This window comes from Fundulus heteroclitus, chromosome 6, assembly GCF_011125445.2.
Source record: "Fundulus heteroclitus isolate FHET01 chromosome 6, MU-UCD_Fhet_4.1, whole genome shotgun sequence".
In the NCBI taxonomy this organism is placed as follows: Eukaryota; Metazoa; Chordata; class Actinopteri; order Cyprinodontiformes; family Fundulidae; genus Fundulus; species Fundulus heteroclitus.
In genome coordinates, this window is record NC_046366.1 from 22,982,804 (window position 1) to 23,009,437 (window position 26,634).

The 26,634-nt window shown below is 37.8% G+C and overlaps 1 protein-coding gene across 4 annotated transcripts in view; it reads right to left on the reverse strand.

Annotated features, from left to right (window-relative positions):
• pde1cb (phosphodiesterase 1C, calmodulin-dependent b) overlaps positions 1-26,634 on the reverse strand; it is a 155,451-nt gene that overhangs the window by 95,850 nt on the left and 32,967 nt on the right. For all 4 annotated transcript variants that reach the window (XM_036138353.1, XM_036138355.1, XM_036138354.1 and 1 more), the window contains exons 2-3: positions 15,566-15,616; positions 13,997-14,162 (exon numbers count right to left, since the gene is read on the reverse strand). In XM_036138353.1, the coding sequence (XP_035994246.1) occupies positions 13,997-14,162; positions 15,566-15,616 (217 nt within the window). The remainder of the gene's footprint in view (positions 1-13,996; positions 14,163-15,565; positions 15,617-26,634) is intronic.

Here is a 26,634-nt window from a genome sequence, read left to right on the forward strand (position 1 = left end):
TTTTTTTGCGTGGAATACATAAAAATAGTCAAGACATTTTAAGTAGAGTGCTCCCTGTTTTTATACCTTGCAGTTAAATGCTCCAAATATGTGTTTCTCAAAGTTCAAAATTTCAGCAGGCATCAGTCGGCATATTTTCAAGACAGTTTTCGTTTCTTTGGTTTTATAAAAGCCCATAAACATGCATGCTACGTTAACTTGTCTCTCTGAATCACCCTTAGGTCTGGGTTTGTGAGCATGGTTGTTTCTTGTGATGGACCGGTGGTCTGACCGGGGTGGGAGGGGGGGTACCCGGTCGGCCATTGACTTTTTGAGATCGGCAGCAAGTCCGTGACCTAGTATGGACAAAAAGTGATGGATAGTGACGATATTTACTGCCTCCTAACCTCCCCATGCTCCACTCAGTAATCATTTTTTCAGCTTACAGCAAAAACATGACACTGCCTCTTGTACCAAAACGTTAAAGGTTATAATGAAGAAAACTTAGAACTGACTGACTGATAAAAAAGTGTAAATAATTACTACAGCCTTTCTAGATAAACCAGAAAAGTATTCAAAGATCTCACAAAGTAAGAAATGTTTTGTAAACACTTTGTGAACAAAGATTATATATATATATATATATATATATATATATATATATATATATATATATATATATATATATATATATATATATATATTCACAATTAGATAAACTATTTATACACTATTCATAATTCTGAGAAAGATCAATCTATGACCAATCTTTCTTATGCAGGACCTTAAAAAAAGCTTTAAAGCATCATACAAGAGGCACAAAGTGACAACAAGGTTACAGTCTAATATAAATGTTAAAGGGGCCATGAAATCAAATTACATTTTTCTGAGTTTTTGGGGAAATAATATGGTCTTTAGTGCACTGATGAGGTTGTGTGAATGTTAAAAGACCCTGAGCAGGTACTTTGGGGTACCGAAGTACCTGCTTAGGGGCTGTCAGCTTTGTCTATTTGCTTTGTCAGCTTTGTATCTTTGCTCAAAACGGTCAGTTCTTTCTATGTAGGTTGTCTTTCTATGTAATTCATATTCTACAATCAGAGCACACCATCAAGCAAACAGCCTTCTTCCTCCCATCCTCCCCCCAACTGATATACCTAGCTGTGAGGCGGCAACAGAAAACAGGCTTAAATCGGAGGCAACCGGACATTCGTCTCCACTCCTGTCTTTTTGTAATGTTTTTTTTTCTCTGTTTAAATTAGTTACTAAACACTCACCATTTTTCTTCCTTCTTTAGGTTTTATTGGTTATTGGCAACCAACTTGAAAGAGCATTACCCCTACCTACTGTTCCCGGAATATGGCGTCGGCCATGTTTATTTACCTGGAACTCACGCTTGGTTTTGTAACACTTCCCCTCTGACAACTGAATGTTCCAGAGTGACATCTGTTTGTGTATGGTGTGTTGTCCTAGCCGTTTAACCAGGCACACCACACTGTATGAGAAAACATGTTATAGCTACGATTTTTGTTGTAATGCGTGGAGTCTCTAAGGCTTTGCAAATCGACCGTGAAGTTTAAAAAATTGCCGTGTGAACCAGGCGTTAGCATTTCTGGTGTGAGTAGTGACTCTTATATAGTTCCCCCCAGCGTCTGTCCACTCCTTGTGAAGCTCCCACAACTTGTTGAATAGATTTCGATTGACGCTCTTCTCAAGGCACCAGTTACCGACTACAGCTGTAGTCCACGGCTATTGTCTCCCCCAGTCGCTTCACAAACCTTTCAGTAATACTAGCATCCATTTTGTTTTTTCCATCAAATGTTTTCCTTGCAAGCAACTCTCCAATAACATTCTTGGATACACTACTCTGTCAACAGCCAACAACCTTAACAATAGGCTTGTTTAGCTTACCCTCCATGTGGAGAGAGCGTCTATGACTGTCGGCTGGTCAGTTCTGACTGTCAAGTAGGCGTAGTCTGTCATGTGATTGACACATGGCAGGCCCCTAACATAAAATGTTTTGTATTTAAAGCCCCTTTATTGCGTTATGCAGTATTATGATTTACTTGGAAACAAATTTGATATTTTCATCGGCTGCAAGCCATAATCATCAAAAACAAACACCTGAAATAAATCAGTCAGTGTATAATGAATGTGGTTTCACATTTCGAAATGAATGACTGAAATTAACTTTTACTGCTCTGCACCTCTGTAATGTAGACGTGTGATTATATTTTGTCACTTGATAAACTGTGATTCAATCAATGCAGTTGATGATTCAAACTGACAAGGTTTCATACGACAAGCTGTTGCCCTGAAGATCCAAGATAGCTTTCCTGACATGGCAATGAGATTTATCTAATGGCAGCACATTGAAAAATGTTGTTACCTTTTTATATTGCATATTGCATATTGCAACACATTTTCCCAGATCCCTAAATAAGTCAAAGGAAGCCCGTAACACAAATGTGCATTTTTTCACATCAGGTCAGTGTGAGTATAATTATCTTGGCTGTATTGCTTACTGTATCTTACTCTTTCTGTTCACATCTAGTTGTCTTGCAATATTCAAAACATCTACACTATGCAGAAACAGGATTTTACAGCAGGTAGTCATTTTTAAAATATATTTTTTTCAAGTGTTATTCAGACTAAAATATATACTGTGATTATAAGTTATTTTGCAATTGGTTGCATGACATTGGTTGCAATTTGTTGCATGATATTGCATACAGTATGCATATATATATATATATATATATATATATATTGCATACAGTATGCATATATATATATATATATATATATATATATATATATATATATATATATATATATATATATATATATATTAGTGCTGTCAAACGATTAAAATTTTTTATTGCGATTAATCGCATAATGTCGATAGTTAACTCGACATTAATTGCAAATTAATCGCATATTTTATCCTTTTATTTCTGAAAGTGTAATAGCCTGTTTGGGCATTTTAATATGCAATTTTGAAATAAATGACACTAATAAAATACATGCTTGTACAAAAAATATTTTTATTTTGTTATTTTCAAGCACTTTCAGAATTGGAATGAAAACATCCTGGTGCCAAATGTTAAACTCTGGACTATAGGGCTATATGACTAATCATGACGCCCTGATGTTTACACAGTGTGTAAACAAATGTGTAAATAAATACCTGTTTTCATGCCGATATATATTTTTTTGCCTCTTAAACAAAGATAGACATGGTATTCTGCACCATGTAATCTACTTTCAGCAGTTATCACCGGTTATTGCACCGTAAACAGCAGAAAATACGTGCAGAGTTGCTCTGTCTGCCCTTACTACCGTTGGCTCCTATGGCGGAGGGAAATTTCAATTGGATACACTCAAATGTAGTGCAGGCAGGTCCATAACCCCTATTTCGTCACCTATTTTAGAGCCCAAATAAGCGATTTCACTTTCAGAAACCTGCCCAAAAAAACCGCAACCTGTGGCTCGTGAAATTTAGAAGCGCTTTTAGAAAAAAGCCCAAAGTCACATGTGTCCGAGGGTAAAAGAAACTTTGCGCTCATGCGCAGTGCGGGTCTGTTTTGCTACAGTTTTCTAGCACTCTTAAAACTATGGAGAGCGCCGAGGGTAAAAGAAACACAGTCCGGAAAGCGCGGCGGGGGAAAAAAACATTAGGGAACGGTGTGTGTGTTTTGACGCGCGATTAACGGCGACAAAAAAATTGTCAGCGTTAAAATGGGTTTACGTTAACGCCGTTAATAACGCGTTTAACTGACAGCACTAATATATATATATATATATATATATATATATATATATATATATATATATATATATATATATATATATATATATATATATATATATATATATATATATATATATATATATATATATGTGTGTGTGTGTGTGTCAGAGTAACCTAAACTTTATAGATAGTATAATCACCTTTTCCATTGCAAGCCCCAGGATTTAAAGCCCCAGGCTTTGGTTTTCCGGGGTAAACTACAGCCTGGGGATTTTTAAGTTGTGCGACAGAAGCAGAGAGGGGAGAAGACTGATCTGTCTGTACCAAGATTTGCCTCATGGAGTTAAGTTTTAGAACTTTATGAGTGTGTTTTTACCTCATCCATGGCGAGAACGACAAGGACAACTTTTAAGTACAATATCGTAGATCTTTGATTGTACAAAGTTATATGATTATTTGCATAGGTTACAGGATATACGCGCTGCACAAATTCAGCTCCTCCTCTGCTTTCTCTACAGCTACCGCCGAAGAAAGCAGAGAGTCTGTCTGGTTCTGCATACATACACACACACACACACACACACACACACACACACACACATACACACACACACACACACACACACAGGTGCAGCAGCTGGTGCACTGTAGAGACAAAACGTTCGGTGTGTGTAACATGAGAGAAAGCCTCGCTAAACCCATGGAGCTTAATTATATGAAGTGTGCCCATATCCGTCTAGAAAGCTGGAGTGTCTTTTATATTTTCTTTTTTTTCCTTCAGACGTGGATCATGGTTTGTAAACAGTAAAAGAGTTCATGGTCAACCAGCTTAGGTCTACGACTTCAGTCTTAGGGAAACATGTTTGTGTACAAGGGAAATGAACGAGCTCTGTTTTACCATCAGTACTAAAATATCAATCAGCAAAGTTTAGAATTAACTTGAAATGCTGAAAACAACTGGCAAAGATTTTCACATTTGATATCTGGTAAAGTGTTTTCTCTACCACTTTCAACTTTGAGGAAAAGATTTAGTCTGCAGGATATCACCTTAACATCTTAAAACTACTTTTCTGATAAATTAAGGGCACAAAATCAATAGGGTTGTAAACTTGTCATCTCCTTACTGCTTCTTTCCCCCATTTTCCTTGCTGCACACAACCCTGCGTATTGAACAAAGCCCCAGGCTTTGTCAAAAATCCTATCCACTGACCAGGACCTTTTTCCAATGAAAGTAAAGCCCAGCAAAACTGAAATCCCTCATATGGAAACGTGCGGTGCAGCTTTTGAGGTCTAATGGAAAAGTACCTAATGATAGCAGAAAAAGAAGTCCAGAAATCCAGGGTAAATTAAGCAGTAGGATTAAAGTACAGCTTGACTGAGAGACGTAAAGGCCTGAAAGGAGTATTAGACAGTACTTTCAATAATGTCAACTGATGAAGGAAACACCGTCTGCGAACAAGAGAAAGAATCTACACTGTTTAGTATCTGATTACATTTCTAAAATGCTTTTTTAATGTTGTATATTTTATACCATACATCGTTGTTGCCGAGTAAGCTGGTCAAAAAGTTGATTGCTGTTATCAGACTACAGAGGATATTTAAAGATCATTTGTAACAATTTGCCGCATTTGTTACTAAGTCAAGACAAAGCATGAGTCAACTCAAGTAGATGAGAAACAAAGCGGAAAGTGTTAACAGTGAAAAGCTTTGGCAGCGACCATGATGGAGGTTTGGGTATGCCTAAACAACAACGGCCTGCATAAGTGATGCTCCCCACAGAAGAGTTCCGTTTTTCCTCACGGAAAACATTTCATGTTCAATCCTCGCCTAATGGATTAACGCAAGATCTTAAACCTATCGCATTCCTTCTTATAATGATGAAATATACGACTAATTACTACTACAACAAGTGCTCATGAAGGGCCCCAGAGAGTCAAGTCATCTGCAAATAAATTTGCATGACTAAGACAAAAGGCCCTGATGGAAATTACACTGTAGTAACTCTACTGAGGCTTGTACGTAGCTCACACAGTGAAATCATGACATTAATAGCCCCCGCCATTTGGAGGTGCATGAAAAATTCAAATCTCATTTAAATTTCCAGGCCGCCCGATAAGGATAGCGATGCATCAAAATAGCAAGAGCCTTCACAGTAATGACCACATTTTGTTGGAGATCATCTATCAAAAAAATATGATTCCCTCGCCTAAACTTTATTTTTCTTGGAATTAGTAGCGCCACAAAGATAGGTGGGAGCAACCGAGGGCACTCAACCATGAAGCTTTATTTATTTGCAGGATTATAGAAGTGGAAAAATACATCAGCTTGTTCCCAGGACAGCTAGGAACAGGTCAAAGGTGGGGACTCAGTGGAGAAGGGAAGCAATCTGGGTGAAAAAGAAAATGCATTTTTACACAGGATTGGATCCTTGTGTTCCCCTACAGTTTAAAAGAGCCAAAGGGTAAGATTTGTTCTAAAACTTTTTCATCTGAGTTTCACTGTAGGAATGTGGTTGGAATATATATTATTCAAGGGTGAAGCGCCTTTGCTCGGGCCAAGGCTGAGTCAAAAACAGTGCACTTGACTAATCGCACAATCTTAAAGATATCTGGTGATTGACTAAAATAATCCCTACAAAAATTGAAAAATAGATATAGGTTGGTGCAAAATGCCACAAGCTAATAAGTCTAGACTTAGTGCAGTCTGAAATGTAACAGGATTAATGTAGTGTGGTTCATCTCACCTCAGGGACACCAGAGCTCTACCTGATCAGCTCACCATGTGTTTTCTGCATCCATTTACTCACTGGTTGCTCATTGCGTACTCATTTCCAGACAACTGATGAATATTTATGCCTCTTTTAGCCCGGATTGATTTGCTAAATGTTCCTTACTGGTGTGCAGTCAATTCAGTCTAAACAGGTAGAGCAGTAGGTTCTGTAAGCTCATTAGTTAGACACCCACAGCTCCTGGAAGGAGCGAGTGGGGACATGATTGAGAGCTATTTAAAAAAGTAACACAGAAGCTAAATAGAGACTGTATAATCCAAACAAAGAGCTGATGTAACCTGCAAGTATAAATACTTCCACAAATAGCCATCATGCCGACAATAATGGATGGTTCATCATCATGATAGATTCCCTTTCAATTTTAGCTGTAGTCTAAAACTAAATATTATTGTTAAAGTAAAAGTTGCTAACTTACCCATTTTTAGCCACAATACTTTTGAACAGATTTCTTGCCCTGTGCATACAGCCTCTTACTTCTACTTGGATTATTTTAATCTAACTTCATTTAAAGAAGAAGGCCATTCAAGGTGCTTCAACACCTGCAGCGTCGGGAGTATCTTGTGTGGGGGCATCACCAGCTGGATGGGAAATTGCACCAAAAAAAGACTTCTTTGCCCTTAATCGAGTGGTCCGTTAAGATGAGCAGACCTGCTAATCTGCAGGACATTTACACTGAGCGTTGCAGGTTAAGGGCCATCAGGATCCTGAAACAGCCCAGACACCGTGGGCGCTCTCGCATCTCCCTGCTCCCATCAGGCCGGCGTTACCGTTGCCTGAGGACTAAAACTTAAAGGTTGAAAAAGAGGTTTTTACTAATAAGCCATTTGTTTGGTCAACTCTAAGCCCTAAATAGGACTATTTTGCTCATTCACATTCCGTTTCAGCTTGCACTATGCCATGCACTTTACTGCACCTTATTGCCACATCTGAAATAACATACCCTAGAGTATATACCACTATGATTAGATAGTTGGAATTTTTATTTTTGATATTTTTATATATCTTGTGTGCTGTGCTATGTGAATTACTGCTGTCTTTTTAGTTTTTGTTGTTTTGGCTGCAGGTACCATAAAACATTTCACTGTACTGTGCATAAGTGTGCATGTGACAAATAAATAAATCTAAATGAATCTATCTAAAGATGTAACATTTAAGAAAATCGCTTATTGTATTTTACTTTATTTTATTTTTTACTAAATTCTATGGAATGAAGCACTCTATTATTCTCCACGGGGTAATCGTTATCTGTGTACCCAACCACTCGACATTTTGTGTTTACTTGGAAAACGTCTGTTGTTAAAATATGGAAACATTTTAATGGAAAAGTAAAATATGTTTTTTTTTTTTTTTAAACACCTTCAGCAGCAGTAACAACAAGGCATTCAAGTCATCAGTTCTTCCAGAAGCATCTCCCACCAGACAGATTACCTTTATGGAGTCTTCCATGCAGTCGAGCATCTCCCACAACAGCTCATTATGGTTTATATCTGGAAATTGGATTCTGGATGACAGCATATTTGATGTTGATGACACAATCTTGGAGGCCAGTTTAGGTTGAATACAGTCCTTTCCACTCGGTACAAATCTCTTACTTTACCTCCCTCAAACTAAGCCATGCCGTCGCCCCCATGATTCACTGGTGGTGTAAAGCAAATTTTTTGCATCTTTTCATTTGTTCTGCACCTCAAACTTTACCTGTCCACAACACATTTTTCTCATCTTCCAGTTTCGAAAGTCACTAGCTGCGTTTACATGGACAAAAGTAATCAGAATAAAAGGGGTGATCAGAATACAAATGCATCATGTAAAAACAGTAATCGAATCTGTGATTGGATTAAGTTCAATTGAACGAAATTGTAATCCGAATCAGACGGTTGGTTTATGCCACTGACAATCTGATCAATGTCCATGTAAAGGCTTGTCTGGATCCACTTGTTCCAAATGTGGTAAACTTTTAAACATTAAAAGAGCACAAAATTGTTATTTATTCAATAACGACTCAACCGTAATTAGAACCACGTGCAAGTCCAACTGGGCGCTCGGAAGGCAAACAAATTCCTATATTACTGCTATGTTTACTATTTTTTTTTTGTTGTCCAACAAAGGCAGAAGTTCTTCTTCTGTGTTTTTTTTAGGAAATTTGATAACTGCACATGTCAGAGTGGTTCTATTCTGAATAAAGGCAGGAGCATGTAAATGCACATTATGATCGGAATAATTAATTGTGTGTCCATGTAAATGGTACAATCCCATATTTTTTATTTTTTTTTTTTTTTTTGAATTTGAATACATTTCAATCTGATGGTGACATTTTGTGCATATAAACATAGCCACAGATCTTTTCTCTAGATTTGACACCCTGATTTATGACCTTCTCTTGGTGTTTCAGCAAAGAAGTCCAGAAAAAGTCCAATAACCAAAATCATAGTAAATTAATGTTCAGGCAAGTTTCCGCTGCCCACCTTGTGTGTATGCTTTTAAGTAGTAAAACCCTGATCCTGTTACTATATTAATCCGACAATAAGGTCTGTTAAAAGCAGCGGAGAGTGGACTGAAATCCCTGTAACGTGTTTGAAAGCAGTTATGTGGATAAAGCAAACACGAAATAATAGAGTGAGGTCTAGGGATGTGATCTAAGGTGTAGGACAATTTTGTTTGTATAACATTTTACTGTTATTATTATTTAGCCTTTATTTATATAGGTAGTCTCTTTAGTAGTCTCTACATAAAGTGGTCATACAATATGTTTATAGCCTTTGGTCTTCCTTTTATCTTCGCTATATTAGTTCATCTTATTACTATGGTAAATTTAACTCAGTTCAATCTAATTACATTTTATTCATCCTTAATCATAGAATGGTATTAAAAAAAAAGACATTTAGCCTTTAAACAGTCTTGGATTCCGGACAGTTGAGCTTATATTGTTTACTCTTTGGCACACTTAAAGCTTAATTCTGTGCCCAGGGTTTGACAGTTTCACTACCCTTTTAATAATATATAGCACACTGATGATAATGCTTAGATTTTAGGCTGTAATATGTAATACTGTGGCATTCTGTGTGACGCAGCAGCGACACTGCTCCGTAACATCATAGCGCTGAAGCTATCTCTTAATCATTTAGATCAATGGCTCTGCTATTTGGGCTTCCCGTCTCCCCGACCAGCGGAGGCTCATTAGTGGGCTACTGAGGCTCGTGATGGAGCTTGTTGCTTCACAGGGGCTGTCTGTGGGGGTCTGTGAACCCGCTGCTGCTGCCAAATGAGGGGTCAGCTACAGAGACAGTGGGCTGCCATGTTGGAGACAGCCGCCTTAATCAGCTGCAAAGTGCTCTGCAGCACACAGCATCCAATTAACCACTAGATAAATCTCACAGCTGACCACAAAGGGGTTTCAGCTGCAAATGAACATGGTCAATTTGCAGTTATGCAAGGCTATGTTGGTTTTACGGAATACAAGGTTTTCTGTGTAACATTTATAATGTTATTAAAACAGGTTGATGCATCTTATTTTTGTTGTTTTGCTTGGATCCTATTAAATTAATCAGACCCTTTTCTTGCTATTGGTCTTCTATTATTCTTCATACAGCGGTATTGTTATAATATCATTTCTTAAAAAAAAGAAATAATTGACTTTCTGACCACAGGGTGTATACCGTGTGCTGACTTATTTTGTCCCTGTATTGTCCTTTGTCATTTATCTACAATTTATGCACCAATGCGAGCGCCAAAACAGCCTTGAAGCATACCTAGATGAGAAAGCACACTTCCCATGTTTGGCTTCACATCATATGTTATATTTATACCCCCATCAATTCATCCCGTCCGGCATGAGTATAGCTCACTTTTAAAAGTGATAATTTAAATGCATTTCCGTGTTGTCTACCCCCTTTTTTTTTTAGTTTACGGTACATACACAGCATTTAAGTGAGTCTAATAATTTATGTCCACCAGTGGGATCTCATTCAGAGGTATTTTGGTTGATCAGGCATCAGAACCTGTCATATTTAATAAAAGTCATCTGACACAAACAGGGACAGAACAGCAATCAAAAGAAATGGAGTGTTAGATTAAAAAAAAATAAGAATATTCAATATTCAAGTTGAAGAATCTGTATTATCCCCTAGAATAATTGATTTTAAAGCAACAGTTTAAAAAAACAAAAAACACAACCTGTAATGACCATCCCCTGGAAATCCTAACTCATTAAAAAATCTAAGAGCTGCAGGAACAAAGGAGCTTTTCAGTCTATTAATTTTACATCTTGCCAGTGGATGTCTGTAAAGTTCTGCTTATATGTAAAGTTTAATTGTTGTTTATTGATTTTTTTTCATTGTTTTTATTATTATTATTGTAGTAGTACAGATCCTCCTATTGACATACTTGAATCATATCTTCAATGGTTTTCCAATTCAGCAAAACAGCGGCCATTAAAAACCAAACAATAACAAGTTAAACCCATTTTGTCCAGGGTGAATAAAATGCAACAAATATTTCAATGGAACGTGTTTGCTGTATAAGAGAAAATCAGACAAATTTAAGCAGGTTGCAAATGGGTCTTTTCAAAATGTAACCATGGTTATCAGTCACAGCATTAGGCTGTTATCATGCTGCTCCTCTTCTTATTGATAAAAACAGCTTTGCTCCATCTAGGTGTGGAAACAGGACCTTTTTGGAGGGGAGTCCTATTGTGTTTAATTCAGGTTGTTATTCAGAGTCAGTCACCAGTAGGCCAGTTTAATGAAATAATCTAGGTCCTTAACCTCACAGGTCTACAGTTTTATTGTTCTGACAGAAATGACAGAAGCATAGGGCTGCAAATACTACCAGATTTGACTTTGTCTGCCTTACCAGGAAGAAAACAGTGGGAATGGAAAAGTTTCATTAGCATGTAGAGCAACGCAACATGGAAAACACCACCAACGTTAAGCGGCACCAGGAAAAATAAGAATACTGTGAGTCTGTTCAGATTCTCACCAATGCTTTAAAATAAAAAAAAAAAACATCACTAAGAGTCCGAAATAACAGAGTGAGTACAACCACAGATAAGTCGTCATGTGTAACCGCGTAGCTTTTCATTGTATTTTAGTACCTCAGCAGGCGACCAAGTGGTCACTCAGTATCGTGTGAACAGCTGCTGCAATCTTAAAAAAACTTTGACTGCAACCAAGAACTAAAAGGCACCAAACTCTACTGCCCCTTAACTTTTAAAAAGCTAAAAAATAGCTATATATCCAAAAAGTGTTCAGCGGCAAACCTTTATTTTCATCTTCTTAATAAGTCAGTCACTAATGTGCTTCCTGTTTCAGATCATCTGATAATCCTTTGTTCACCGCTGGAATCTAATTATGACAGACTGGAGGATAGCGTTCAGCTCCGGTCAAAGAGGTGACACTGTGTTACATTAGTTTATGGATTACCATTGGTTCCCTGGTCATTTAATCACCCGCTAGCATAATCTTGCTATTTATCATTCAGCGTTAGATCCCTCTTACTCTCAATGGATTTACCCTCCATTAACCACAGTTAGCAAGGCCAAAGTCATCAGCTGGGCTTTAGTAGGATTTCAGTGACAAAGGAGCAATGAATTCAATCACTGTTGAGGGTTGTGATTAAGATTGTGCGTCGGGCAATTTATTTCATAGACTAGAGGTTTCTTTTCAGGGAAACCTAAATTGAAAGTTATCCTAACCGAGTCAGATTTTAATGTCAGCTTAATCGCGTTGACTGTTTTCCAGAAACAATTTTTTTCATTTAATGCATTGTAAGAGTTTTCCTGTGGTTTGCTTGTGAGCAAAACAATCTTTGCCTCTCATCTGTGACGCTTCTAAGTCTGTAATATTCTCAACGGAAATAGTGGATTTTCTGATATGACCGACATGGTTCACAAATAAACAGATTTTGTACTGCGTGTCTGTATGTTCAGTAATCATGGATGGGATACCCTCTCTGCAGCATCCTCATCCACCTGTGGATGAGGATGCTGGTGAAAGCATCTAAATCACAGCTCCTGAATGAGCACTAAATTAAAGGTCTGTTGCAGTTTTTTTTTTTTATCAACCTGGACTGCGTTTGATAAACACTGGTTCAAATTTGGAAATACTTGGTCTGGATTATTTTACACTGATGAGTTGTGAAAAAAAATAAGAGCTTGAAAAAAATAAATAAATTAGGACCACCTTAGATTGAGAAATGCATATAACCGCCTGCGTGTGAAAGGGTCGAATTTAGACTGAACTAATGTTCATGACTTATTGATACAGTGAAATGTTTTGAAGCGTGCAACTGCCATTATGGCAAAAACAGCCCCCCCCCCCCCCCTTCCCAATACGATTTCTGCTCAGGGCCTGATGCAACTGCGGAGTGGTGCTGTTTCTACCTTCTTCTTCTTCCTCACCTACCTTTAGTCTGTATTTATCACATCTGTCTTGAGTCCTTCTTTCGGTCAGTGTACATTTAATAACTCTTGTTTTTTTTCCTTTCTTTTGACACGTTTTCATAGTTATATTCAACGTGGTATTAGTCCCGTTCTGTTGTTTTCGTCTTCCGCCCATCTCCAGAGCCTCTTCTTCATCCAAATGCGTTTTACTTTGTTTTCCTGCTAGGCTGCCGCTTACTTATACTGATTAAACGTAAGCTATATAATGCTGAGACAAATTCCATTGTCTTCATGGATAAATTAGCCATTTCCTCGGAACAGGGTGCCGTTTGCTGCTCTGCGCTGTTTGTTCCTTCTAAAATGTGCTGCGGCGGCTTTTACATAAAGGAGCAGGTTGAGGGCAGTCAAGCGGAAAATCACTTGCTACTTCTTATCACACTCGTCTGGATCTGAGCTGAATGAGAAGACAATGGCCAAAAACAACACTGTAATTTAAGATAGCGCAGGGAGGCACTAAAGAGGAAAAACAAAACAAGAGTCCCACGATTCATCCAGTGCAATTAAAAACCTCTTGTGAAATATTAGATGCACTTCAGAATTCTTTTTTTTTCTTTTTTTTTTTTTTAAAAAGCTTGATTTTTGCCACCTGTGACATTTGTAACATTCTCCCGAGCCATCGAGGTTAATTGGAATAAGGTGTTAAAAGACAACAGGGTTATGCTAATGCTGGTTTCGCATCCCCGTTATCCAAGTGGCATCCATCATGGCTGAGTCCCCTGAGGTCAGCAGCCATACATAGCAATTACCAGCGTGTGTGTGTGTGTGTGTGTGTGTGAGTAAATCAAGAGAGCTAAATGTCAAACACCATGTTTAGGGTTACGCTAATCTAAAAATACACCCTGAAACTGCAAAATGTCGCAGAGGTTTACACACTGTCGTCTGTCCATTCAATGAACTACCAATAAAACATTTAAATGTGAGTTACTCAGTGGTAAACGGGACATGTCTGTTGACATCTCACTGGTTTCTGTATCTGGATTAACTCTGTGATGACCAGCAAGTACTAATCTTTGTGTCATGACACCGTCTGACAGCAGCAAACCTGATGGCCGTTTTCTCTGTGGCATCTGGTTCGTCTGCTGCTGGGAGCTCGTCGGCCAGGATCTCCTCGGGACTCCGCGGGTCATTCAGGGGGACCTTCTGCTCTTTGCCTTTGATCCCCATTCCCGCCGTGATGGCATTCCACAAAGCGCTCTGGGATTTAGAGCCTGAACAAAGAGAGACAGAAACACCTGCATAACGAGTGTCACAAATAATGCTTGGACTAATGTGTCTACCAGCTGGTGAATTAATAATAGTAAATGTGTTGTGCTCACTGGAAGGAGACAACTTTTACAGTCACAGATCATCACCTTCCTAGAATAATGGCCGACGTCATTTCTTTTCAGGTTTTTCAGAAAACACACAAAATAATATGACAATAGGTTATTTCGTTGATTTAGGCAAAAAGATCATTCTTGGCAAAAGGTGACTTTGGCCAATATTTTAGGATGGTGACAATATGAAACAGGATGATTTAATTCTTTTGTAATGCTGCCCCCGTGTGGCTGAACATTGTAGGTGGCATTAACCTCAGCTTTGGAAAAAAAAAAACTTACTGACAGAGTGCAAGAAAATATTGAAAAGAAAATCCGTTTTTCTCATTAAATATGTTTGCAGGTAGACTAGTGGCATCAATTTCACATCAAATGTCTGTCTGTAACAACCCAAGTAACCCAAATTATCCCATAACTTAAGGCATGTAAAATGTAAAATTACATTGAATGGCATAATAAGTATTGAACATGCTTACTGATGTTGGTTATGAATACTTAAAGTGATCTCTTGTATAGAGATTACTTTACTGCATTGCTCAGCTGTGATGTTCATGCAAACTATGTTCAAATCTTGAAGGTTCCAATGACCTCTTTCCATGCACTCTGTCCTTCAGTTGTCTTCATTGGTTTTCGAGCTGGGTAATATTTGCAGCTTGTTTAAAATGTATTTATCTGAAACCAATAACAAGCTTCTTTGGCTATTTGACTGAGGTTATCGTATACCTGAAAAATCCACCGTCGTGTTCAGATTCTTACAAAACAACAATATCAACATGCACTAATAAGGAGCGGGGTTGCCTTCTAAGTATTCCCACAGTTTGTTTGTTTTTCTGCATTACTAAGACTTTCCCGGCTTCCTTCCGCTATGTGTTCAGCAGTAATTCTCAATGTCACTGTGATTTCATGTCAAGAGCCTGATTATTTGAGAAAAATCGTGACAAGTTCAAAACATGTTTTCCCCATCAGCATCAAAGACAAGGCTGTGCAAACTTTTATCAGCTCACAAACCTCAAACTGTATGTGTGTTTTTAGTTACTGTGAATGCATCCGTATAATATGAAACCTTTCTTGTCAGCGGAGAAGAATTTCAAAGCCCATGGATGAGTTTCTGTTTAATGTCCTCTAATCTAGCTGTTAATGAGGTGGCTATAAATCTGCGCCACTAATATCTCATTATCGCTGGGTAAAATTACCCTTTAATGCTTTGACCTGAATGGTGAATTGATTCGAAATGAATTATTTCAGTGAACTGACTAAAATTAAAGTGAAACTAATACAGTGAACATTAAACTTACGCGCAAAACTGGCCGGGGGTCTGCTGGAGCTCTCTCCATCTTCATTTGCCACTGGTAAAGAAAAAAAATTGGGAAGAAAAGTTAAATCAAGACTGCATAAAGGAATAATCCCACCAAAAAGCTCAGAATCTAAATGGTGCTTTCTATCTATCTATTTCTCTCTCTGTCTCTCTCTCTGTCTCTCTCTCTCTCTCTCTGTCTCTCTCTCTCTCTCTCTCTCTCTCTCTCTCTCTATATATATATATATATATATATATATATATATATATATATATATATATATATATATATATATATATATAGCTCGCATATCGAGTTTTGGAGTCATTTCCTGTGGGTTGTCAGTTCCAATAATTAACTCAACAGTTATCTTATGAGATGTTTAGTTAATTAAAAAATTCCCTGGCCGAGTCAGGTGAGGGGACCCTTTAGCAAATAAATGTACATCTCAATACACTGGTACCTTTTGAAAATCACAACCTTTGAGACTAATGTGAACACAACATAGTTTCTGTGCAGATCAGAATATTACACCGAATACTACACCGATAAAAATAACCAATAATAACTTTTATTACAGAAATATAGACTTAAGCAAAATCATGTTTAATGTCTGCTCTGAAGTGGAAAATAGTCACCATTAACTGAAAGAAAGGCTTGAAAACAGTTTAATCTATACAATGTGTTTCACTTGATGAATCAAGTTACTGAACAGCATTAAGCGTTCAATAATGTTTAAATTTATCAAGATGCGGCTGTATTTTGTTTGTTTTATGCATATATTTTTTCTAATGCCTAAAACACGGTCGTCAAAGACGAATCTATGCAAATATAACTGTGTGCAATATCAGATAAACAAACCACTGGTAATGTCCATGTTCTAAACTGAATGACTAGACTGATGCTACTATAGGTGTATCTTAATGAATTAGAACTTTTTCAAAAACCTAGAATAGCACATTGGACTAAAGAAAATGATTTGAAAACGTGTGCCTCACTCAACAAAGGCAGATGAGCCACCAAAGGTCAAGGCTAAAAAGCTTGATGTTCACAGAAGGCTGTTTACAAGCGTATTCATGGTAATCTGAGTGCGGTGTGGCGTCAGAGCCTGATTGCTCATCGCTGTGCAGTCACAGTGGTTGAATAAGTAACTCAAGAAACTGTGAGAGGCGCAGGATTGTAAAACAAAGCATTTGGTGATTTGGCAATTACAGACATCCCAGTAAATGTATTAAAAACAATATCCGGAGGTGGAGTGGAGAGGAACAGAAATCAAGCTGCTTGAGGGGAGGTTTCCACAGAGCGATGTTAACACGCCATCTGCTGGCATTGGTCCACTGTGTTTGTTCAAGTCAAAAGTCAGTGCAGCCGTCTACCAGAACCACTTAGAGCATTCCATGCTCCCCTCTTGTGACAAGCTGCATTTTTCCCGCAGGAACAAAAGTACTATTACCTTCTTTAATGACCATGGTATCATTGTGCTGGACAGGCCAACTTACTCACTTTATCTAAACTCCCTAGAGCAACTATGGGGTTTTATCAAGAAGGACATGATTAACCAGACCCAACATTGCAGAATTGGCTTAATGCTGCTGTTAAAGCAATCTGTGCTTCTTGAACACCCCAGACTGATTGTCTCCTTGCCACACTGCACTTACCTAGTCATGAGTCCATACACTGTACAGTACATGGTTTAAAGCTTGAAACACCATAGCACTATGTGCGTTATCAATCTGTACCTATACACTTTATTAATTTGACATTTTGACTTGGATTATTGAAATAAATTACTTTTCAAAACAGCCATTTTGAAGCTAAACGCAACTACTGAACCATAATAACAAGAAACAGGAGCGCAACTACTGAACCATAATAACAAGAAACAGGAGGCGATCTCATTTCTAAGTCTGCAAAATTTCTAACTGTACCACGTTTTGCTAAACAATGTTTTACTGCCACAAAAAGATGAGAATTTCAACTAAAATAATCCAGTTCAAATGGCAAGATAAATCACAGATTAACAATATTAGACCTGTTTCTAGTTTTGTGGTGTGGGTCCTTTTATCGGCATTTAATGCTGACGTTCAAACAATCCTGGCAGAGCAAATTTCCCCTCAGAGAAGGACATTTTTCATCCATTAAAATTGTACCATTAAGGAGCTTCATTAGTGCTATAGTGAGGCATTAGAGAGTGCTTAGACTCTTCTTTTCAACTATTTTTATTAATCAGTTCCCAGGTCTCTTTTTTAATAAAGCTTATTTATTTGATATTAACAGATTTCTAGGAGGAAATTGCTTTTAATTCTCAAAATAATTACAGTTATGGTGTTGAATGGAACCCAACAATCTTCTTAATCTATTTTTCCATTAACAAGTGTTAACTGCGTCAAAATTATCTATATTTACAATTATTCCTATAATTTACATAGAACTTATTTCAACAGAACATAATATTCATAGGGATGTGTCTTATTAATTCATGTAAAAATGCTAATTATTTATCTATTGTAAATTTAAAAGCCTTTTATCAAACTGCAGTCCAGCAAAAATACAGATTGATACCGCGTTCAAGAGTTTAATATTAATGATAGAAAAACATTTTGTAGCCTTTATAAATATTAATGGATCAGAAATGGGTTAATGATGCACTTGACATTTATGATCAAATAGTCTAAAATATCTTATAGGCAAAATATCATTTTGATATTTAGCAACACTTATACATATTAATTACAAACAACACTAATATTGACAATAGTGATTCAACAGGTAATAATGTCACAGAGCGTTGCATTCTGGGTAAAGGTTGCCATCATAATTTTTAATTTATGACGCTGCAAATGTAGCCATGGGAAAGGTGAAAATTAGACTCCTCATCAGAGAAACAAAGAACTGGAACAAAAACTGGGGAAAGATCAAATTGAAAAAGCATCATACAGTTCGACCGCAAAGCTCTGAGTTGATCAATAGTCTTAATGACCTGCTGTATGGATTTTTCTTGCACGTGTAAGGAGTAACAGCTTAAGGTTTTAGTTATAAAATTGCATTAACCTGTACAAAGCCAGTCATTGTATACATTATAGCTGGTTATCACAGAAAAGTATTCACTCAGCCCACTGACTCAGTGAATTCAGGTGTTCCAATCAATTCCAAGGCCACAAGCATCAGAATCAGCTTTAATCGGAAAGCTGGTTCACGCAACAAAGAATTTGAGTCCGGTTCTGCTTTACTCTCAATAAATGCATTCAGTACAAATATACAAAAGGGGTTTAAGCTTCATGCTTAAGTTTCTCTTAGCTGCTTTGATCTCCTTCTTTGGAGAACCTTGTTCTTGGCCGGCTTATACAAGGCCTGGTCACCGCAGCTGAAAACCTGTTCTTTGATCTAATGCAGCTTCCTCAGACGTGAACTGAACATCTTGTTTTTAGTTGTTGTTATCTGAGTGAAAGGTCTTGCTCTGCACACACAGGTCTTGAGAAAAATCGATGTATGAAGTGACAGTTTCAGCAGGCTCATTCAAGTCAGCGGATAAGCTTTGCAAACACTGTGCAATCAAGGAAAGAGTGTAATATGTGCTTTAACTCATCCCTCCACTTCCTAATAGTTCTAACTACAGGTTTAGAGGTTTTCCGTTTTTGCTTGTAAGTTGGAATGGGATGAAACAGATGCCATCTTTTAACGCTGTGTAACAGTGATTCAATGTGTTATTATCCCTGGCACTTGATACACTGTATGTATTTTGGTAGTTCATTGGAGATGCTTCCACACAAGAACAATGATGAGAGTGTCTGGGTGTTTTTTTTTTCTTTCTCTACATCTGTTCTCAGCTCTGCAAGTTTGTTTTTTTCAGCCTCTACTGTGCAGTCTTGTGGTGAGATATAAACATGGGCTAGAACAAAGAAACCGAACTTCTTCAGTGTATAAAAAGCTTTAGTCAATAAAAATGACTCCATGAGGTGACTACAACTCTTCTGTAATACCGTGACATCATTAGAGCTCCCAGCTTTGGTCTAATTGAAACAGTTGGAAGCCTGGCATCCGAGGAGCGCAGCAGATCCAGGTTTTTAGAGTTCAAAAACAGCACTTTATTTCATTTTATTAGCCAGGAAGCAGACTTTAGCATGGTTGATTGAAGGCAAAGGTGTGCAGTCTCCTTTGTCGAAGCTTTAGGAGCACACCTGTGGGAGTGGTGGCCAAGTGGTTAGGGAACTGAAAAAAAGTCGCCAGTTTGATATTCACTCTGTCACTCCGGCTCCCTGAGCAAGACCCTTAGCTATAGATTGCTCCCCATGCGCCAGTCAGTGTAGCAGCACCCTGCTCCCTCAGGAACAGGTTAAACGCAAACAAAGTAGAAAGGGAAATATTTTACACCTGTCCTTGTACTACCAGCCAAGATCTCAGTAAAGTTAGCATTGAGTAAAATTTGAGATAATAAACCAAGAGAAAACTGATGTTTAGGAGTTCTTCTCCAGTGAATGTGATCGCCGAAGGGTGGCAGAGAGCAGCACACACAATAACACCCCCAAAAAAAATTACACAGCATGATCCCCTGATGCTGAGACACAGAGTGCACAGAGATCAACAACTTTCTGAAGGCCTTTAGATTGCCTCAAGAATTGTGCATAGGGAACTTCATGGTTTGGTTTCCATGTCTGAGCCGCTGCATCAAAGCCTTACAACACCAAGTTCAATGCACAGCAACTGATGTTGTAAAGTAAAGCACGCCACCACTGAACTCTACAGCTCTAGAAAACCCTGTGTTTTCTGGACTGATGAATCATATCTGTACTATGCATGTATCTGATAATGGTAAATGGTAAATGGCTTGTACTTGTATAGCGCTTTTAACTAGTCTTGACGACCTCCAAAGCGCTTTACACTACAGTCTTAGTCATTCACCCATTCACACACACATTCACACCCTGACAGTGGTGAGCTATGTTAGTAGCTACAGCTGCCCTGGGGCAGACTGACAGAGGCGATCCAATGACCATTGTGTCATGGGAAAAGTTTGGTGCAGATCCATTTTTTGAAACCCGTTTTGTTTTATAACTCATTACTTTAGATCACCAAGACATTTTAACCAATTCTATACTTCCAAACTTTGTATGACCAGGCCAGGGACGACCACTTCCTGTTCCACCATGACTCCACACTATTGCACAACACAAGAACCAAGAAGACGTGGTTGAGGGAGTTTGGTGTTGATGTTTGGGATTTATCGTTACAGTCGAGGCTGTGAGCCAGGCCTTCTCATCCAACATCAGTGTCTGACCTCACAAATGTGCTTCTGGAAGTTTAGTCAATAGGTCCAACAAACACACTCTTAACACTTGTGAAAAGCTGTCCCATGTGAAGCTGTAGGGTAAGCCGAGAACGTATTAAAACCAATGGATTAAGAACAGGATGTCACTAAAGCTCACATGTCTGATGGCAAAAGAACCCAAAACATTTGGAAATATTGTGTATTTCTTGTAATGAAAACACCATTTAATTACCTCATTCTGTTTTTCAATCAAGCTTCATTTACTTATTCTACTGTATCTCACCAAGATTGCAATCAATCAACAGCTCTGATGGTGCAGTTGTATTTTTTTATGTTTTCACTGTTGTGGATTCCTATTTTTAGCTTACCAGTGTGAAAATTAAGCAGAATATCTCTCCAATTACGGGAATTTTTTTTCAACTTAATCTTTTTGAAGATGCCAGTCAAAGAGGTAACCAGAATACAGATAACAAAAAATACCATTGGAAAGCAAAATAGGTCTTTATCATTTACATTCATCATCCAAGTCCTAGAAGTGATGGGTTAGTGTACCACAATTTGCATAATTAGCAACGGTTGCTCATACAGTGACAGTGTTGTATTTATATTTTTAATACATTGAAACAGTGATTGCATTTTTTTTATTTCACATGACATAATTGCAGTCAACTAACAATGTGGCTAAGCTGCCAAAGTGAGAGAGCCCTTAATCGATATTGCCTGTTGTGGTTTTAATTGTTCAAATTCTTGTGGGAGAGGCAGTGTGCGGTTACTTCCCCTCAGAGTTTTTGAGCCATGCTTTGTTAAGTCAATCGTCTGTCTTACTGCTAGACACCACACAGATAATTAAAAACGTATAACATCCACAAGTAACTATCACAGGGATGCCAGTATCACTTTGAAAGATATTAGGGACAATGCACTGCTATATGATCTGTTTTACCTGACAAATGTTCCCTGATTTTACGAACTATTAGTTGCCTCAAAGACTGAATATTGCATTAAATCATTGTATCGTTTGGACATGTTTGTGTTGTCCTACAGAGTTTCATTTTCAACAACAAATCACACAACAGCTGCAAACAAAAATTGAAAATCCAACAGTCACCGCACCTAAAAATGTTTTAAATAAACCAGTTAGAGCTCATTGTCCTTGAACTAGCAAGGTATATACATAATTTAAAACGACTTAGGTCATTATTATGCATCCACCAAAGAAACATGTCCTACTGGGATGCTAGAATTTGCACAGCTTGTGGGGAGAACAAAAACAAAATGCTGAATTTGATTCATTTCATGAAGAGTGAGGCTGAGAAGTGGATGTTGGAGAGCTCAGCATTTTTGCACAGGATTTTTGCAAAGGTTTTGCTCGATGAACTAAAGGACCAAATCATCAGTCTCATACTTGGTTACTTACGGTATTGCACATGAACATACTTACTGGAGTTACATAACATGCATTTAGTTTGTGAAGACCCTTGTTGAAAGGCCCCATATCAGGGGGTTAATGCATGTACTCGGATAAATGTAATTACTAGAGTACTGGTTGGTAGGCCCTCGATGAGATGCTTTTGTGTAACACTGTGCACAGAGTGACCCATAGTCGAGGACTCCATTGTCTTTTGCAATAATCTTTTGACAGGATCATTCAACATACTGTCAGGGTAGAAAGGAAGCACATCATCTTTAAATTCTTGCGTTTTTTTAAAATGTTATATTTTAAGTTTGCCGTCCAGAATTTCTCTGCATTTCCATTTTGCCTTAATTTTTGAAGAGGGCCGTAGAGCATAATTTATTAGTTTCAGAAAACCTAAAAAAAAAAAGTTTGAAACAAAAACATCACCATGTGCCTTTCCATTGGTTTCGATGCAGACACAATCAAACACAACAAAAAAGAGAGACTTTTAAGTCCCTCCGACAAAAACAAAAGTCGGCACTATAAGTGGATGATAAAGTTACATTTATAATAGCACAGTCTTAATTGGTGTTACTGGCTATGTGTCATGATTTAGGTTTTTGTTTGTTTTGGACTTTTCCTATCAGCCTGTCACCTCTCAGCCACCAGTCATCATCCAATCAGCTCAGTCTCCCTCCAGCCACCTCTTACTCTAGATCACCTCCACCTGCCAGCAATTAGTCAACTCAGCTCACCTGTGCACCTGTCTACATATACCTGTCTCAGTCAACTCATCCCTGCCAGAACATCTTTCTTCTCTTCTTGTCCAGTGTGACGTGGCCTGTCTCTACCCGATCCTGTGTGCTCAGCCAGCTGGACTCTTTTGATAAAGGTTGCCTGAGTCTGCATGCTGCAGTTCTGCCTGTTTCTCCGTGAGTTCCAGCCGCTCGCTCTGCCCGTTCTGGTGGTTTCCCGTTCCTGTTTGGATCTAACACTGCCTACATCTTCTGGTCCTCTGCTTATCCCTGCCTGCCAGCACCTTCAGCCATAACTTATCTGCCAAGTCTGTTTCTCCTCACCTGCCTCACCTGCCATTACTCATCCTCTCAATAAACCTTTTAAAAATGCGTAACTCTGTGTCCGGCTGAATATCGGGTTCACCAGCAGTAACCTTTACACTATGGCTGTAGACAGATAAGATTGTTTTCTTGACAAAGAAGACCTTTTTAACAAAGGATATGTCAGATGAATGTGTAGTCGGTTGTTGGCAATACAGAAAAAGTTATTGTTGCCACAAATATCCTTGTAGCAAGAAATGTGAGCTAACGGTGGCCCTATGCAAGAGAGTGGATGTCCCTTAACCCAGACAAAATTGTCTCTACTTTGAAAACACTTTTTGCTCCAGGAATATGAAAAATTGGGAACCTGGATTTAAGAAGAGCAACAAAACCATTATTTCAATGGCTTAAGCAGGGAGTAAACAGCCAGACCATGACGCAACTATAGCAGAAAGCTTTTTACATAAAGCTTATCAGATAACAAGATTGTATTCAATAATATGTTGCAGGAGCAGAACGTATTATTTTGACTGTTCGAGCCGAATGAGCCAGAAAGAAAGAGAATGTGTAGGCTTAAATGTGGCTGAAGTACTGAAGAGTGGGACAGAATTCCTCCTCTGATACTAAAGACTTGTTGCCAGTTATAATGAATGTCTGATGGCATTTAGTTGCCTCTAAGAATGGCTGAACCAGTTATTAGTTTTAGGGGGAATTACCTTTCCCACATGGGGACAGGTTAGGTTGAGCAATATCAAATAGCAGATTATTTTATTCTGATTGCAGTTTGTTTAAAGATCTGAAAAATTTAGTTGTGACTAAAAATTTAAAAACTAAAGAAAACTGTAATGGGTAAATATGTTTTCATAGAAATGCATTTTTTTGTAACTATAAAAGAAAAGGGGTCCTTTTAGATAAGATAAGAGATAAGATGAGCTTTATTGATCTCACAGTGGAGAAATTCACTTGTCACACATCGGCTCAATCATCAATAATCAAAAGAAGGTGCCAAAAGGAGGAAAAGGTGCATAAGGTATGTCCACATATATACGGTGGGTCAAAAAAAGATAAAAAGAGGAAAAGGAAATAAAGCAGAGATTTAGGATGACTTATTTACATTCATGGGGACTTATATACATATGTACTGACGTTGTACCTTAAAGTGAGGTAGTGAGATAAATAACAGCAGCAAGTCACTTCTTTACAGGATTATTGCACAGGTTATTGCACAGTGTATTAGATAGAATTGCACATCAGTTATTGCATGTTAGTTATTACAGTTATAGTGCAGCATTGTATAGTCTGATAGCAGCAGGGATGAATGAACTTTTCTTTGTTCCTTAGTGGGCCTCATCTAAAAATGTACAATCTGACACGAGTTTATATCAATAAATAGATGTGGTCCTCCTTTTTAAACTTTGACATTTCTACGTAATTATGCTGCTGTGGATTGTACTACTGAACCTACAAAGTGTATCTCATTCTTTACCATGACCTTGTGTTGCCATCTGTCAGAAACATAACCCTTATCTTTCAGACTGAAAGAAAACAAAAAGAAAGCTGGGAAACTATTGATAGGAACACACACTGTTGGAAATGTAGCGTCAAGCAAAGAAAAATGTTTTCAATGTCATCAGGAAAAAAAAAAGTAGATAAAAACCCGATTATGTTCTCACCATGGAAACAGAAGTGTGTGTATGGTGTCTAACTTCAACACTGTGCTCACTGATCTTTGACTCGGTGTCCTTCTGCTTTTAGCTTTCTTTTTTTTTTTGTTCTCCCTTCCTCACCAAACACAGACAATGAAGCAATGAGTTTCCACTAAAAAGATTATCTAAGGGGCTGGGTAAGCTAGAACATTCCTACAACATATTTCTTGATTGTCCAGAAGATCTGAAGTGTGTATGATTTTTAATGACCAATTATTCTGTCTCTGTGGAAAACAGGCAGACAGGCAACTCCGCAGTTTCAAATCTCTTTCCTGGTAGAGTTTCAAAGCTGGTTCTTCTATCGAAGGTCACTAAGACACGACAAAAACTCAGGCACGAGCGTCTGCAAAGCGAAGAGAAAACGGAGGAGCAGCAAACATAAAATGTAACTGGGTATGTTGAGATGTAATGTGCTTAATTTGATGATATTGTACATTTATTTACATCACCTTTTTATAATCACTTCCTAATTCTACATTTATCTGCAAATGCTGTTCTGTACAAATGCATTCAATAGAACCAAATACTCCCTTTTAGAGAATACAGAATATCTGAGGCAAAATATGCCTCCTCATTTCTTGCAAGTTATAAGGTAAAGTAGTTCCAAAATATACATAATATACCTTGATTGTCCCAAAATGGGGGAATTTGGGCTTGACAGTGGCAGAAACATATAAAGTTATACAGCAGATTAATAATGAATAACAAGCTAATTTAAAGGAGCAAAAAGCAAAATTTCACTATTTTAGATATAAACAACAACAAAAAATAGTTTTGTGAAGAACTAAAGGTATCTTTTTAGATGGACTATGGTTAAACATCAAGAAGAAGAAGATATTGCACAATTATTGATAATATGGCATTCAGATAAAAATGCAATACTTAAGTTAAATTGAGGAAAGACAGCAGCCGATTTACAGAACGATGGGAGAAAATGATGCAGTGTGTATGATTGTACGAACAAACACCTCAGAGACAGTGTAAACGATTCAAGGCTCGGGATGGGGCTCCCAATTGAAAAATAACATCAGTGATGTTATTTTTCAATTGACTATACAGTAGGTCTGGACTTTTCTTTGATCTCAACCACTCCATTGTAGCTCAGGCTGTATGTTAAGTGTTGTTTTACCACTAGTCTCAAACATTTTGCTCAATGTATCAGGTTTTCTTAATGTTTCCCCCTGTATGAGGCTCAACTGATCAAAACCAAAACAAACCATTTTTATTGTAAGCCAAAAAAATTGTTTTGGTCTGATCCAAACAAGGCACTTTCTTCCATGACTACTATATGGCTTGTAGCAAATTTTGAAAGGGACTTGACTTAATTTCAATAACCGGTTTATTCCTGGCTTGAGGCAAAACTGTAAAAGAGAATTGTTTCTCCTTTCTTCACAGAACAGCTGTTCTGAACAGCTGTATTGATTCTGAGATTAAATCGCAGACATGAGGACTCTGTTACTTGCCTTCTGAAGGCAAATACATCAATCTTATTTAGTGGGATCAGATTAAAGTGTGCTGTAGACAGTATAGTTCTGAAAGCCTATGATATTTCTTCCACTTCACACTTTTGCACTACTTTACGCAGGTCCATTACATAAAATTGAAAGACTACATAAACTGAAAAATGTTTAAGGGATTCTGAA